This window comes from Penicillium daleae, assembly GCF_028827525.1.
Source record: "Penicillium daleae strain IBT 16125 chromosome Unknown utg000001l_segment0_segment0, whole genome shotgun sequence".
In the NCBI taxonomy this organism is placed as follows: Eukaryota; Fungi; Ascomycota; class Eurotiomycetes; order Eurotiales; family Aspergillaceae; genus Penicillium; species Penicillium daleae.
Window position 1 is genome coordinate 711,451 of NW_026623149.1, and position 16,328 is coordinate 727,778.

The window sequence follows — 16,328 nt, forward strand, 5'->3', positions numbered from 1 at the left end:
ATGAAATGGCTCATAACAGGGAAGCTCCGAGAATCTTTACATGGCAAGAGCTAGTATTTGGATTTGGACTTGATGCTTAGTTGTATAATAAAAACGCTATTTTTTGCAGCTAAAGAGAATCCATTCTCTGTTCATAATCAACCGTCATTCTAAAATAGTCGTTCGTCTGAATTGCCTCCCAGGGAGTGTTCATTGATCGAGTGTAAAATGTAGGAAGCCTCTTGGATCTTGATCTCCTAGCGCCACCTTCCCAACAGTCTTATCGCGTTACTAACCCCTGCCCATCCGATACCGTACCATGCTAGATGAAGTCATCCATAAAGGGGCTTACCACATTCATGGACCGTGCTCATACTGTAGTTGCCTCTACTCCATACTCGTTGGGCTTATCACTGCTGTCAACAGCTCCACACCGCGGCATCGCGGCTACGGTGGAGCCAGATTTCCCATTTCGGCCCGCTCAGCGCAATGTTCAATAATATTACAGACTCGGGGCAGCGCACACGTTGTTTCAGGTACGGTTGACTTCTAAGATTCTCGGGTTCCGCGGACCACAGGCTAACCAGCCGAGGTCTTGGCTAGTGTCGGACGTTACACTGCGCACATCTCACCATGGGATCTGTGGAAATATGAACGCGCAGATCAGTTTAGTATACCCCTAGGCCTACGGTAGAGAATGGACAAAAAGTCGTGGCAATATGGGCCTGGCCCACTTACCTCTCTCTGTACAGTACATGGACCTGCCATCTGGGCTTAATCATGCAAATTCTCAATTCCACAAACATTCCCAACTATTCCTTCCCTTTGCCGTTCTTCTGGCGTTATTTCTGATCAAAGATAAAGGCGTACTTCCTCCACTGAAAATGATTGGAAAAGGACCTAAAGCAGTAGAGCTATCAGGCGATATCGAGTTTATCAAGACTCCCGCAGCCAAGGCCCCTGCATTTGGGACTGGCGAGGACTGTGGGATTGATATAAGCAATGTTCGTTCCTGATTTTGCCTAAATACGTCCATTTCTGAACCCTGACTAATTTTCACTCAAGTCTCCAGCTATTCACAACGCACCCCTTCCAGCTGATGGCGCTGGCAACGAAAGCTTCTCTAACCTCCTGCTAGCGGCCGCGCTCGTCGGAATCCCGGGCCTTGTCACTTTCATGTTGAATGGTGGAATGAAAACCTTTGTCGCCATTTTCCTACTTTTAGTCTTCCCGATCTTGATCGTCTTCTGGACCTGGACTTCCTCGTGCAGTCCCCCTACCAACAACAAAGCCAAGTTACCTGGTCGGCCTATCGAGCACTATGTGACATTCAAACGCGAAGGGGACCGGTCTAGGTGGCATGGAAAAAACAAGATACCCCTCCAGACTTTCGCAGAAATGTACTTGGATGGCTTGGTGGATTTCAACGGCGATGTACTTGAAGTCATGGAGTACCGACATGATTGGGCGAGTTTCGCGTTTACCTGGCAATTGTTCAAGTTTATCATCTTCACCTTCTTCGTCGACGTCGTCTTTCACACAAAGGCCCAAGATGATGAACAGATTCGCCCTAACTACGATCGCGGTAACGACCACTACGCGTGGTTCCTCGGTCCTCGCATGATCTACACATCAGGGATTATCTCGGACCCAACGCACGAAGAAAGCCTCGAAGAAATGCAGGACAACAAGATGGCCATTGTTTGTGAGAAAATTGCCCTCAGGGAAGGTGAAACAATGCTTGATATTGGATGCGGCTGGGGAACTCTAGCCAAGTTCGCCAGCATAAATTATGGCGCCAAAGTGACTGGCTTGACTATTTCAGAGAACCAGACTGCTTGGGGCAATGATGCTCTCCGAAAGGCTGGTATCTCCGACCAGCAGAGTCGCATTGTCTGCATGGACTACCGCGATATCGCACACACAAAGTACGACAAGATTACGCAGCTCGAGATGGGTGAACATGTTGGTATCCGAAAACTGACGCGGCTTTTCCGCCAGTGCTATGACATGCTCAATGATGATGGGGCTATGTACGTGCAGCTTTCTGGATTGAGACAGGCCTGGCAGTACGAGGATTTTATCTGGGGTTTGTTTTTGAACAAATACATTTTCCGTGGCGCGGATGCTTCTACACCTTTGTGGTATTACGTCAAGTGTCTGGAACAAGCTGGGTTCGAGGTCAAAGGGTAAGTCATAACCGAATATACTCCTTCCATTAACCAACACTGATAACGAACAGAATTGACACCGTCGGTGTCCACTACTCGGGAACGCTCTGGAGATGGTACCGCAACTGGCTTGGGAATTTTGAAGTAATCAAGGCCAAGTATGGTCAAAGATGGTACAGGGTGAGTGCTCTCCATCCTAGCTATTCTCATGACCAAGCCTAATTTTCTCTAGATTTGGGAACTCTTCCTCGCCTGGTCTGTCATTGCGTCTCGGCAAGGCTCAGCTACCTGTTACCAGATGGTTGTCGTCAAGAATCTGAATTCGACATGCCGCATTGATGGAGTAACTACTCAGTTTGGCCTGGCCGGTGCCCTCGCTACCAGCAGAGAGGCAGGCAAGTCCCGATTGGCTTGAAAATGTTGCTGGTCCTATAAACGAACTGGTCAACCTGCATCTCTTCGCCCATTCCCTCTATGAGCCTGGTGCACCGTACAATTGATGTTCTAGGTCAACATCAGCCAAACGGATTCCCGGGACCCACGAATGGTTCCATCTGACTGTGGTAGACATCCTGCCGTTCTGGTTGTCCCTTTAGATGATAATGCCTCTATCAGTAATTGGGATTGTGTGAGATGAGAACACATAGGGACTACATACATGAAATAAGGGCAGATTATTTTCACATAGAACTCGAAGAAAAAGGTGGTTTGAACGGGAAGGAATCCATTCACAAGATCAACTCACACTTCCATCCCACCTAAATCATAACTTATCATACAAACATCTAACAACCACCACCTAACCACATATAACATACTCAAATCCTAACCTCCACCGCCATCGAAATCAACCAAATCCTCCAGGCCCTCCATCCGACTCGCATGATCCCCAACCATCTCGCCCTCCCTCTCATACTGACCCTTTCCCATCCCCATCCCCTGCCCTTTCAGTCCACCCCCACCACCAACCAAAGATTCCACACTCGGCCAATCCCTCAAATCAATCTTCAACATTGGCGCAAGTTTCCTCACCACACCATCACAAAGCAAAAACGCCCGTCGCGCAGCAGGATCAACAGTCGCCATGGTATGAATCGAAATAAGCGCCTTTTTAGACTGTGCGATGACAATTTCGATATCCGTATCTAAGAGGGCGAGCGCATTAGACATCGCATGGTCAGATGCTGATACAGATGCCGAAGCTGATTTGGCGCTCGGCTTCGCGTTTGAACTGGAGCTTGGTGTTGAAGTTGAGTTCGAGGATGAGTTTGGTAAAGTGGTTTGTTCCGGGAAACATACAAACGACAACGAAAGTAGCAGTGCTGTCGTCGCTTGCATGATAAAATGCAGCACGCTCCACCAAGGCGTGACGCGGACGAACCATGCGATGTCCGGGTTCTCGGGGAGAATAGAGATTAGCGAGCACGCAGCCTGCAGACAATCAGTGGCCATATCGGTCCTCAATTTCGCGCGATCGTTTGCGTCTTGAGCTGGCTGGGTACTAGACGATTGCTGGGAGTGTGACTGCGAAAGACACGGTCTGCATAGGATCACGCGTGCGGAGTAGTATTTCATCGCAAGACAGACTCGTTCACGCGCGTGGGGGGCGTCTTCATCGTCCAGCTGGGCGTGGTTTAAATGCCAGGGTCCGGCATCGGGGATGGTGAATTGATAAGGGGGTGGGACTTTGGCAAGCCATCGGTCCATGCACAGACTGTATTTTTGTAGACGGTGCTCTGTGACGCTTGATCTCTCGCGGACTCCTTCAATGCTGTAGACTTTGTTCAGGACAGCCTGACAAATTAGAGCGAGGTCCGTGAGGTGGTAGAAGAATAGGGCCGGGGAGGGCTTGCACTCTGCCATCCAGGATGGGCCGCTTTGTAGTAGGGATGGTGTTTCGAAGATGGTTGCTCGAAGCTGGGCTTCACGGAATGAACGATCTTGCAGGAGGCGGGTGACTTCTGGTTGTTCGAAGAGTTCTTCTTCGAAGGGGATGGGAGGGGTAACGGAGCAGATGCCTTCGCTGATACAGGAGGCTCGACCGTGCATGGATGTGAGAAGATGTTCGAGGGAGTAGATGGACCACCAGAGTCTGCAACGGGCTTCTTTCGAGGCGTCGTGCGTTCGGCCGTCCGTGGTGTGCAGATTAATACCGAGAGATAAGGCAGAGCGGAGAGCCATACTTGAGAATTTAGATGCTCTGATCATTCTGGGTCAGTATACTTTCAAAACTTATACAAATGCAAACTCAAGATGCCGTACCTATTGACCTGACCCAAGCAGAGCAAGTATATTGCCACCAAGAACTCCAGTTGAATCTGCTGCAGATCTGTATGCTCAAAAAGGACATTCTCATGCAGACCCAACTGCCGAGCCCGAGTCAAATACACAAGTCCATCTTCCCAAGAACTGCCCGCGCCAGGGTCAATGAGCTTGCAGTATCGACAACCAATGGCAAAAACCATATTCAGAATCCCAAGCCATTTCTGGGGTGGCTGCGTCGGTCTAGTGAAAAACTGCCGATACTGCGACGTGAACGTCGACTTACGCAAGACACTAAACGTCGGATGGACATAGGTCATAAACGCATCCAAGTACTTGTCCGCAGTCTCACGCGGAGGCACGATCAACGGATCGGAATCATGACTGACAACGGGGATATCCAAATCATCAAGGTGATAATTCATCATTGCAATAGGAATGTCCCGATCCAGCCTTTCCAGAGTAGGAAGCACAGCCGGCAGGGCGAGTGGACTCTGCGACTGGGAGACAGCCGCCGATGAACCAGATGTTGACTGAAGCCGGGTCCCAGGCCAAGAAGTCTTTTGCTCGATGCCATCTTCTAAGCGCTGCATCCATGAGACCTCGGAGTTCTTGCCGAAGAAGCCCGCAGCACGGGTGCTTTCGCTGCGATTTATATCCTCCTCGACCAAATCCACCGCTTCCAGCGATCCGACCGAGGAATCCGAGTTCGAATTATCGGGATCGTCATTGCCAGTCGAGGGTTTCTTATTCTTGACCTGGGAACGCGCATGTATACTTGTTAAACCACTGCACATAGAACACAAATCCGAAATGAAGACTGAATTGAAGGGTCGGGGTCGTGCATATCTTGTACTATCAAAAGATGCAGTTGTATGATCCGGGCGACGAAACACTTACCTTCAGCGCTCTCCTGATCCTCCGCACTGTCGGTGCATCGACCTCGCCCTCCAGATCGCGAAGCAACGATTCATACCGTTCAGTTCGCTTGGTGAGCAATTCGAGCATCTTCTGGTCGCGCACGCGTTTGACATCCTCGTAAAGGCAGCGGCTATGATGATAGGCGCACTGGCCACACGTTGGTCGCACGCCATCGCATTTGATTTTACGCTGTCGACAGGGCTCGCATGCCCGAGCCGAGCGTCGTTTGCCCCTGAAAGTTGTTGGCGCCGCCAGTCGTGGGATAGCAACCTTGTTGTTGCTGGCGGTGTTGCCAGGAGCTACGCGTTGGTCTGGATTCGCGAAGCCTGATGGGACCATTGGTGGTGGGTATGCTGAGTATGACAGGTGGGCGCTTGGATTTTCGACATGATGAGCAGCCGGGAAGGGTGCATTCTGGCCAGGAAATGCTGGGGCTGAAGCTGAGGGAGCTGGACTTATCGAGGCAGGGGGCCAGAAGGAGCCATTGACGGAGGAGGAATTGTATTCATGGCCCTCGTGTCCAAATGAATCACTCGAATTATGCATGGGCGGGGGTACAAGTATTTTATCGAGTAGAAGGAAGATATTTCAAGGATTGAGAATAGACACACGAGCAGTGTAGTCAGGGAGAAGCTTCAAAAAGATGGAAAATTCACGGTCGATGTGTCTTTGCGACCGATTTGAAGTCATTCGCGCATGCATGTGGCGACCAATTCAAACAAGTTTAGATTGGCAAGGAATGGCCCAAGCTGTCGGTATCACCTTCAGCCTTTTTAGTGAATGATAGTCATAAAGGACCAGCATTGAACTCGAGAGACTTGAAATGGTACCTTTCTTGTCCAATGGAAATGCCAAAGGTGGGAAAGGTGGGATGGGATGGTTTGGTAACTGGATGAGGTGGCGGCGGATCCCCCGCAAAGGCGCTGAGAGGCCCAAACTAACCGCGTTTGACGTCAGAAGCTCCTCTCCAGTTGACTTGACCAGACTGACCAGTCTGACCAGGCGGGGTTCAATAATTCAATCATTGTCGGTGTGCGCCAAAGGATCATTGATCGACTGGAAAGACTACAAATCGCGAACGAGGCACCTGACACGAGTGATATCATAGCTGATACCTCTCCAGTCTGTCCCATCTCTTGTACTTAGAACTACTCAACCAGACACAATCTATACAGTCATATTATTATTCTTATTATTATAGCACGGAAATAGTCACATCAATGTATCCTACAACTTCCCCCTCTCGGCAAATACATCATCCTTACCTAAACTCAAACTCTCATACCGATCCAACATTTCCGACAAGCCCAATCCAGGATACTCCTGCAAACTCTGTCCCTCCACCCCGGAGATGCCATGGTACTTCTCATCCTGATCAAGTTTCTCCAATCCCTCCGCATACTCATCAAACCGACTATGCCCCTTAGCCGAAGACTCCTCATCAAATAAATCCTTCAACTCAGCCGGAATAGCACTCGCATCACGAATACGACTCCCCTGCGCCTTGGCCCGTACGGACTGACGGAAAATATGAAATAGATTCCGACCTAGCGCGGAACGACTGGCCACAATGGAGAATGCGCTTGCAAGCGATAGGAAATCCGGATCGAGGACGTCAAAGGAGTCTTGCTCCAGCATCGTGAAGAGGGCGAGGTTGATTGCGTACATGGCGAAGTGATGAGCCCGACTAACGCCGAACTCGCGTCGATGGAGACGAGTGAGTGCGGCGATGTTGCGGGCTGCGGTTTGGGCGAGTTCCCATGCGTTGTACTTCGATGCTGGCTCGGGGGTTTGTCGGGGAGGGCTTTCTGGTGTTTTGGGGCCTTCAGTCGTAGTACTCGAGTGTCCGATGCTGGAGATACAACTGAACAGATTGATGATCAGGGAATTGTAGCGCATTCTGTAGTATCAGTTAGCAGGAGGTTCCTAGAGCGTAAATGCTATACGACTGACTTTAACAGGATGACGTGCGGTGCCACCTTTTCCCAGTCAAATATCTCCGGCAACAGCTCATCCCATCGCCTCAATCGTCCATACAACACATCGCGACTCTGCCGTTGCAGCACCTCTGATGAACCCTGCTCGCCAGTAAACATACTCCGCGAGATATCGCAGGAGATCGTCGATAGGTTGCACGCCTCATCAAAGTATAGACTCAGATATGACGGCCTTGTATCTCGATGCGATGGATAAGGCATCCACTGAGACTGGTCTTCCAGGTGATCCTTGTCGACACGCGGCATATTGACATGATTGATGAGGCTGGGTCGGAGAAAGCCCGTATGGACCATTCTAAGAGCTGTCAGTATACAATTATATCTAGTTTTCAGTGTCAAGTACACTTACGTATCCACATTAAACAATCCCCAAGCTGTACGTCTGCACGAGGAATCCATATCCTCTGATAATTGGTCCGAGGTCATTCTCGGCCCTGTACTTCCCACAAGCCCAAGTGATTCACCCATGCGAATAGCTTCATGGAGCATGAGATAGCCCAAGTCATCTGTACGGGATATGGAATATCTATCTCCCTGTCAGACTGATATCCCAAATATAAATCCGTTACAAGACAGATACTAGCTCAACATACCTTTCATACATAAGCAGCGTCCCCTGCAAAGCGGCCAGACTCGGCTGCATGGGCAACTCACCCTTCAACCTCTCAGCCTCTGCAAGAAAATCACATCCCTTGGACGAGATATCCCCCGGAACAACATAAGCCTCGGAGAATTCCGAAAAGTACTGCCAAAATATCGTCAGCCACATGCACATTCAGACCCACGAATCCTATCTCAATAAGAATCCCAAGATCCAGGGCAAGACAAGGGTAACACCCACACAAGCATTACTCAACAAAGCATTCACCAAAAAGGGACTACAAAACTGACTCCCCAAGTCCGCACTGGCCATATGCCTCAAAAAAACTCCCTCATCCAAAAACGAATTAAACGGATAATCCCACGTAAAAAAAAGCGACACCAAATGCGACACCAGATCACTATCCCCCGTGACATCCGTCCACGGCCTCGCAGGCACACTAATCGGCGCCTCATCACAAAGATAATGAATATCCATGACCTTGCGCCGAAACGCAGGCGTGGTACCCTCCACATTAATCAAATTCTTCATATCCTCCAGTTTAACCGCTGCCTGGGCCGAGGCGCGACTAGCGGATGTGTCAAGCGTGGAGAGGGTTTTATTGATGAAGGTGCGGATTTCCTCGGGGGAGGCGTTGTGGCGGATTACCTCGAGGAGGTCGAGGGCTTTGCGCTCGTCTGCTTCACGGACGAGCTTGAAGATGTCGTTTAGGAGGTCGCGGTGGTAGGAGAGTTCGTCGGCGGTGCGTTTTGCGGCGACGCGGCGGCGTTGGTCGAGGGATTCGTCGAAGATGCAGACTCGTCTGAAGGTGCGGCAGTTGTCGCAGGGCGGGGTGCCGGAGCACTTTAAAGAGGAGTGTTAGCATTATTCGGCATTGGTGGGATTGATATAGTTTCAAGCAGCTGCGTAGAGTTGCAGAATGGAGCGGAGTTCACCAACCTTCCGCTTAGACTTCTTGCACGCAAGACAAGCAGTAGAAACCCTCCTCTTCCACGAAGAACCAGAACTCGACGTCGCCGACGACGACGACGGTCTCGCCTCTTCCCGATGCGAACCATTATGGTTAGAAGGCGGCGAGGGCCCTGGCACAACTTGGCGTTGATCAGTCATGACGGATCATGAGCTGGTATCGTAGAGGTATATGCGTATATTGTAAGTGCTTCGTATATGCTCTATAAGCGGATTTGTATGAGCAATGTGTATATACAACGGCTTCGCCCTTGCACATCAGTACAGTGTGTCGAATGCAAAGGCACATTCGATATCAATATCGATTTACAATATCTTCGCGCCAACGTCAACGCCAACGGCAATCATAACCGCAGATATAAATCAATGTGAAACAGGGTGGCTATCGTGGCTATCACGGGAGGCATGACACCACGGCAATGACGATGGAGGCAAGAGGCGCTGGACGTGGGCGTAGCCACAGTGTAGACGAGGCGATATGATAATCACTGGGTAGAGAGGTGAGGCGCAGAGGGAGAACAGGGACGAGAACATAGAAAAAGTGGCAGTAGTGGCTCAAAAGGAAAGAGCTTGGAAGACACGATAGTAAGTACGTAGGACTGTAGTTAGGGAAGACACCCAGCAAGACACGACGATCAAGTCCGCGCCAACACCAAGCCAAGTTGCTTTGTCTTGTTATGCCTTGACTTATGCTCAAAAACAGGGTCAAAGTATTTCTCCATTATGCACTCCACCACTGCCAACTATTGTATCTACTGGACATCAGGTCCTTATCTAACCCCCTACAGTATAAGTACTCTAAACCCAACTCTGGATTCGCCTCAACAAATCAAAAACCCAACCTCGGACACAAATCACATTACCGTGGCACAGATCCCAAAAATCCAGGTCAGGTCCATTGCACGCTATTGCAACATACCAGCAAAAATCGACGTGAATCTGAAGTCATCAGGGAAGTCGTTACCCGCCTAGCCAATCAATGGCTGAGAGGATCCACACAACCCGTGAGTGGTCCGTGGACTGATTAGGGGACTGATCCACAAACAGGGATGGGATGGGATGTAGATTGTACTGTCGCAAGCTTACTGTAGCATGCTAAGATAAGACGTGCTAAGTGCAGCACGTTGGACATGAAATATGTATAGTATAACTAGACTGTGTCGAAGGTCCAAGTCTGACTTGATCTGCCATTCGTGTGGCTTGATTTTGTAGCTCGTAGCCAACAAGCTAGCTGGCACTGATAGCTGATCAGTCTCCCGTTTTAGTCTTGACACTAGACAAGCTAGGATTCAAACCGGTCAATTGTCATTGTGGCGTTACAGTGATTGTCCGGAATCAAGTGCCGGAATACACGTGATAAGACAAGAAAGTATACAGTATTCCGTAGTTATATCTGGACTAGAGTAGAAAGGTGCAAAGAAACCAAGTACATCTATTCTGTAGGTTAGTGCAGTACGATTTACCAATTAACTCGCTAATCAGTGGAAGAGAGTCGTAGGTCGCTGTTAATATTTAACGGAGGGCCCGGGAGAGCCGAGAGATAGTACACAGTCGCCAACCATGTAAATAGCATTATAGCAATAGAACAAGGGTCCAGCTCGGACAGGGCTGAAACAAGTGCTGCTCTAGCCAGTAAGTTAGTGATCTAGCAGCGAGTCAGCGAGTCAGCGACAGTGAGTCCTCCATAAATAGACCTGACCCAGGCATGAGTATGACCCACACTGAGACTAGTCTCAGACATCTTCCATAACAGTTGTGGTGAGTTCTAGCCATCCCATCCAAAAACCAGCAAATCTACAAATCTACAATCGTCGTTCAATGAGAGAGTATATAATTTCACCAGAGAATAGCAGGATGGCATTGACTCGGAGAGACCAGGGCAAAACAGCAGCAACTTGGCAGACGAAAAAGAAAAAAAAAAAAAAAGACCGCAGTCCCAGCCCGATGAAGCCGATTAAAAAACTAACAGAAGAAACGAACACACGCTGGATTATTGTAATGTAATACAAGCACACATCTTTTGCATACTCCAAGGACTTCCGTAGCCACGAATGCACCTCCCAGGAAGCAGAACAATAAACACACACACAAATTCTCGGTTTTGGATGCAATCCTTCCCCCACACATCATTTCCACCATAGATACGGTCGAATCTCTCGATGTGTCGGGAGGAGAGTATCCAAAATACCAGAGATCATTAAGAATAAAGTATCAAGTGCACATCTATTTAGTGCTCCAGGATACGGAGACTGCCCTGCACAACGCAGTTCTCCAGAACGGAACCGGGAGGAATATCAATGGTGCTGCCCTCGGTAGCAACGATGATGACTGTACCCTTGAGGGTCACGTTGCGGCCAAGGTTGACGGCACCAGTGATAGTCAGGTGGTCCAGCTCGACAATGCGGGGAATAGAGCCAATGTGCTTCTGGAAGTCGGAGACCTTCTTGAAGTCCGAGCCGAGCTTGATGACGGGGACACCACCGAAGCGGTTAGGGTCCATGACCAGCTGGCCGTGCTCCAGACGGTACAGATCAGACTTGACAACCATGAGATCGGAGCAGGTCTTGACGGGCAAGAAGCGCCGACGGGGCACGTTGACACCGTGGGCGTTCTTGAAGTGACGGATGGCGGCACCGACGGCGGTCTCCAACTGGTAGATAGCCTGGTCGGCCTCACCCTTCTTGTCGGCGGGGATGGACTTCTCATTGGCGATGATCTCCATCTCGAGCTCGTTCTCCTCAACCACACGCTTGATGGCACGCACGTTCATCCAGATGTTGTTGGTGTTGAAGTACTTGAACTTCTTGATCGACTTGAACTCGTTGACATGCTCCTTGGGGACCTGAGCAATCTCGAGCAGACGGACCTTGCCGTCGTAGTCAATGATGGTACCACCCTTGACGTCAGCCTTGGTCTTGTCAGTCAGCTCCATGATGTACTCGGCGTTGGAGTCAACCATGTGCTGCAGGATGCGGAGATCGACAACGGCGCCCAGGTTGTCAGCGTTGGACAGGAAAATGTACTCGATGCCACGCTCGATCAGCTTGTCGAGAGTGCCAGAGTTGTACAGAGACTCGAAGACGTCACCGTGACCGGGAGGGTACCAGTCCTGGAGGGGAGCATCGAAGCTCTTGGGGGCAGGAAGAAGGGAGTCCTTGATGATACGGGGGTAACGGGACTGGTTGAAGGTAATGATATCGACGTTGTGGCCCTCGTACTTCTTGATGATAGACTGAGTGTCCTGGTCGGTGTTGAAGGAGTTCATAAGGACAAAGGGAACGTTGACGTTGAAAGTGCGGTTAAGGTGCTCGATCTGGCGGACAGAGAGGTCCAGGAAGGACATGCCCTCACGGACCTCAATGACAGACTTGGGACCGACGCAACCCATAGAGGTACCCAGACCACCGTTCAGCTTGACGACAGCCAGCTTGTTCAGGAACTCGACCGAGGCATCGGCACCGAGCTCGTCGTAGCCCACGACCTGCGAGGGCTGGGGAGGGGCAATGCGGTCCCAGTTGACAACGTTGCCCTTGGCCTTGTCGTTGAGGAAACGGCGGAACAGAGCGAAGAAGTTGTCCATCTCAGTCTCGAAGCGCTTCTTCTCACTGGGCTCAGTGACAGAGTCGGCGAGGGCGTTCAGCGCATTGCGCATCTGTGAGGCAGCGACACTGGTGGAGGCATTCTCGAATGCCTGGAGGGAAGGGACCTTGGTCAGTGTTCGTCCTTGAGTAGAAGCCATCGCGTCCGCGTAAACGATGCGGGTCGCATCAGGGGGGGGTAGGGGAAGTGGAGTGCATGTTTCTCCAGGGGTTGATCAGATGGTTTGGAGGGGGAGAGTGAGTGTAAGCCAAGATTGCTCTCAGCACGATTGAATTGGGGGAGGATAAACAAATCGGGCAAAAAAATGTTGGGATGGAAAGAAGGGGGACAAAAATAACAGGCGAAAGTCATGAGGTCAAAGGTGCAACAAGGTTGGGAGGGCGTTCCGAAAGTAAACACTGGACCAAAGCTGGAACGGGTTTGCCATCTTCACGACGAACAGGAGCGACTCAACACCGCAATCCAGAAAATGGCAAGAGCGAAGAAGAAGAACAAAAAAAAGTATATCACCGGCTCTCCTCCGCCGGTCGGTTTCCCCTTCCGTGGATTGTCTCGACTTACCATGTGCGACTGGGACTTTCCATGGTGCTTAGCCTCGAACGAGCCAGGAGAGGCCTCGTTCGCAGGAGCGCGGAGGTGAGTAGGAAGTGCCTTGGCGGCCATTGTATGTCATAAAGGAGAAATCGGTAGGGGGGAAGAAGAAAATAGGTAGAGGAACTCGTAGGGGGATCGGAGAGCTGCTCTAAAAGGGGTGGCGAATGTTAGCTTGAGTGGGAGGCGAACACAAGCAGCAGAGAGAGGTAAACAAGGCAGACGAGAGACAAGAGACAAGAGAAAGCTGGTACAGTGAAGATGGGGGGGGCGCTATCCTTTATAAAAGTAAAAATAAGGGTAGAAGGAGGGGTTGCCCGAATATTGCCACAAGGTTGATGTCGATCAGTCGGGTAAAAAAGCGACTTGCAGGATGTCGACAAGCTGCCGTCATTGGCACCGGGGCGGGCTGGGGATTGGGTGGACGATGCAGCTGGGGCGGGGGAGGGGGGGGGGGACTTACCAGATGATTGAAATCAATTGAATATGATTCAATTGAATTTGGAGGAGAGGAATCAAGAGAGGGAGAGAGAGAGAAAGTAATAAGGGAGAGGAGGAGAGGAAGAGGAGGAGTAAAGTACAAGACGGTGAAGAAGTAGTGGGGGAGTAACGTGATATTTATTTGGCATTCTGTTCTGTAGTACACCTCAACCTTGATGGTACTCCTGATGGACTGCCCACTCCCTAATACGGACCAGGGATCACCAGGTACCTACCAAGTACTCCGCCGTACTCCATATCAACGACCATAATTCGTAGTAGCTTTGAAAAGCTCCGACCGTCCAGCTTCAGCCCGACTCCCCAACTCCTATTTATTCCCGTTCTGAAAACCACTACTCTCCTTACTTCCCGCTGTCGTCAGTGTCCAGCCACTGGCACTCGCAGCTCCGTCCACGGGTCGGACCTTAAACCCAACGGCCGCGCAACGAGTCCGGGTTGGGACTGCTAAACAGTGTTCATTATGGACGGAGTGCTTTGTACAACTAGTCTACTCTACACTAGTCAACAATCTCTCGGGTTCTTCTCCCGGAGCCCTGCAATCAAGATCGAGATCCGATGCTTACAGAACTGCGACTACGAACACTAAGGAACTGAGACATCGCCCGTATAGTCCATTCCCCAAATCACCAGCCCAGCGCCTCCTGTTATCCCCATCACCAATAACCACAAGACTCAATAATGCCTCAGTTCTACCAACCCAGTACTCCATACTGTACAGCACTTCCCAAAATAAAAAGGAACCTGCCAACTTTCCAGAAAATAATTTAAAAAAAAAAGGGGGGGGGCGCATGATCCAGCCCAACAAAAGACTCTCCCCATACCTCTCGAGTCAAAAGACACGCACCAAGAGGGGCAGAACACTCTCCCGTGGGGGTTACCTATGGTACATAAACATGGACAAGGAGAAACCAGACCAACCCTATAACCAGGTTGGAGTCTAGTCCTACAGACTATAACAGGAGTCACTATGGTACAGTCCAAATCATAATAGATAATAATAGTCCATCTCCATTCCCAGCTCCATGTTCCAGGCCAGATTCCATCCAAGTTCCAGAATGACAGCAAAATACTGTCAATGCAAAGATTCCAGAGTCCAGGCCATTGCTAATCTGCTATCCGCTATCCCCCTTTTTTAAATTCCATTTTTCTTTTCTTTTCTTTTTTTCCATCTCTTCGCTTGACTTGCCCGTGCATACCCACCGGAAAGTGGAACCAGGCGCAAAAGAGCACGCCCCTCCTCCCCGTTTCCAGCCCCACTGGGTGTCGCTGGCTGCTTGGCGGTTGAGTGCCCTGTTGCAACTTGCAGTTGCTAACTCGGTGGCAGGCTAGCAGCCTACTGTAGCAGTGGTACAGGAGGCAGTTGCGGGCGCCACTCGGACAAACCGTCCTCCTTTCCTCCTTCCTTTTTGCCTCAGGAAGCCACCAACACCGACCACCGACACCGAAATCTGAGACCGGGTAGACCCTTTTTTTTGCGCGCGCTTGCCGATTCGCTCGTCCTAACGACTGGCTGCGATAAACCTCGTATACGGAGTATATTCGGGATCGTTATCTATGGGGCTCTGGTTATATTTGTCTGGAACATTGCCTCTAGACTGTACTGTACTCCGTAGACCTTGGTGTTTTGACATTGAGCTTACTGTAAGGCATAGCAGAGTTAGGTAGAGAGAGGATCTTATCCTTATCTCTACCGTCCCTGACCCCGTCCCTTGGTGTCTTGTACTAAGAATAACCTCCCAATTATACTGTACTTACAGTAGTATAGTAGCAATGCATCATCCGTCAGAATTTGATTGGTTTCATTTTTCCTTCCGATCGATAAGCCGACCAAGTCGTTCACCTGGCCTTACGCGGTACAGTACTCCGTACACTTCTTCAAACTGCGAAATTGCAGGGCGACACGAATCTCACATATACAACCAACTGCACTCAGACCCCCATCTACCCAATAATACTGTACACACTACAGACTACAGTACAGAACAACTAGGAAAATCACTTCAACACCCGACAAGTCCAAGATCAGACCTTGAATTCGAAAACCTGCAAAAAAAAAGCCCTCGACGCTCAACACGAAGCCCACACCAGCGTAACACTGAACACCCGTGCCAGCCCATGTGGGCCAGCCAGCAAATTAGCCTCCACCAAACCCAGACAAGCAGCGATGGCCAGGCCAGAGATCTTAATATTAATAACTGGACTTGCCCTACGTAATCTGCCAAGAAAAAGGTGGTCGGATAAATTACTGTAAACTAGGATTGAGATACAGTACTTATCACAATGATCACTTTTATACTTAATCCCGCGAGATTATACCCTGTCCTTGTACGATGGTTTGAATCGCATATTAAAAGGATGTACAGTACTCCGTACAAGGCTGGCAGTTTGAAATAAATGTCCAATAACCTAAATTGCTACACAAGTTCATTCACACGATATCCGTCGCGGAATCGATCACACCTACATAGTACTGCACAGTCCATGTCCATCTACAACTACTCATTATTGCTCTCCTCCGTCTAGAGTTTACCAAACCCCATCTCCAAGCTTTGTACAAGCATGTACATATGGTAGGTATCAACATTTAAGCCTCAAAGGCAGAATTCCCCGATCACCACACCACACTAGTGACACCACAATCAATCACTCATAGCGTGGACGGAGTACTCACCCCCGGAAAATCTCTGCACTCCCCTAAACACTAACCCCAACCATCTCCAACAACCATCTAGGGAA

General features: G+C 50.0%; 4 protein-coding genes across 4 annotated transcripts; 1 reads left to right on the forward strand and 3 right to left on the reverse strand.

Moving 5' to 3' along the window:
- Positions 1-863: 863 nt before the first annotated feature.
- Positions 864-2,565, forward strand: N7458_000224 (S-adenosyl-L-methionine-dependent methyltransferase; the record flags this gene model as incomplete). The annotated part of the gene is made up of 4 exons (XM_056903618.1): positions 864-983; positions 1,045-2,168; positions 2,222-2,330; positions 2,383-2,565. The coding sequence occupies 4 exons, from the start codon at positions 864-866 to the stop codon at positions 2,563-2,565; spliced, it is 1,536 nt and encodes a 511-aa protein (XP_056771385.1).
- Positions 2,566-2,975: 410 nt separating this feature from the next.
- On the reverse strand, positions 2,976-5,672 carry N7458_000225 (uncharacterized protein; the record flags this gene model as incomplete). Its single annotated transcript, XM_056903619.1, has 3 exons — positions 2,976-4,350; positions 4,413-5,170; positions 5,313-5,672. The coding sequence occupies 3 exons, from the start codon at positions 5,670-5,672 to the stop codon at positions 2,976-2,978; spliced, it is 2,493 nt and encodes an 830-aa protein (XP_056771386.1).
- Positions 5,673-6,560: 888 nt separating this feature from the next.
- Positions 6,561-9,041, reverse strand: N7458_000226 (uncharacterized protein; the record flags this gene model as incomplete). The annotated part of the gene is made up of 6 exons (XM_056903620.1): positions 6,561-7,233; positions 7,287-7,625; positions 7,680-7,856; positions 7,924-8,075; positions 8,313-8,774; positions 8,871-9,041. The coding sequence occupies 6 exons, from the start codon at positions 9,039-9,041 to the stop codon at positions 6,561-6,563; spliced, it is 1,974 nt and encodes a 657-aa protein (XP_056771387.1).
- A 2,086-nt stretch (positions 9,042-11,127) lies between these two features.
- Positions 11,128-12,639, reverse strand: ugp1 (UTP glucose-1-phosphate uridylyltransferase; the record flags this gene model as incomplete). Its single annotated transcript, XM_056903621.1, has 1 exon — positions 11,128-12,639. One exon carries the CDS (start codon positions 12,637-12,639, stop codon positions 11,128-11,130), a length of 1,512 nt encoding a protein of 503 aa, XP_056771388.1.
- Positions 12,640-16,328: the final 3,689 nt, after the last annotated feature.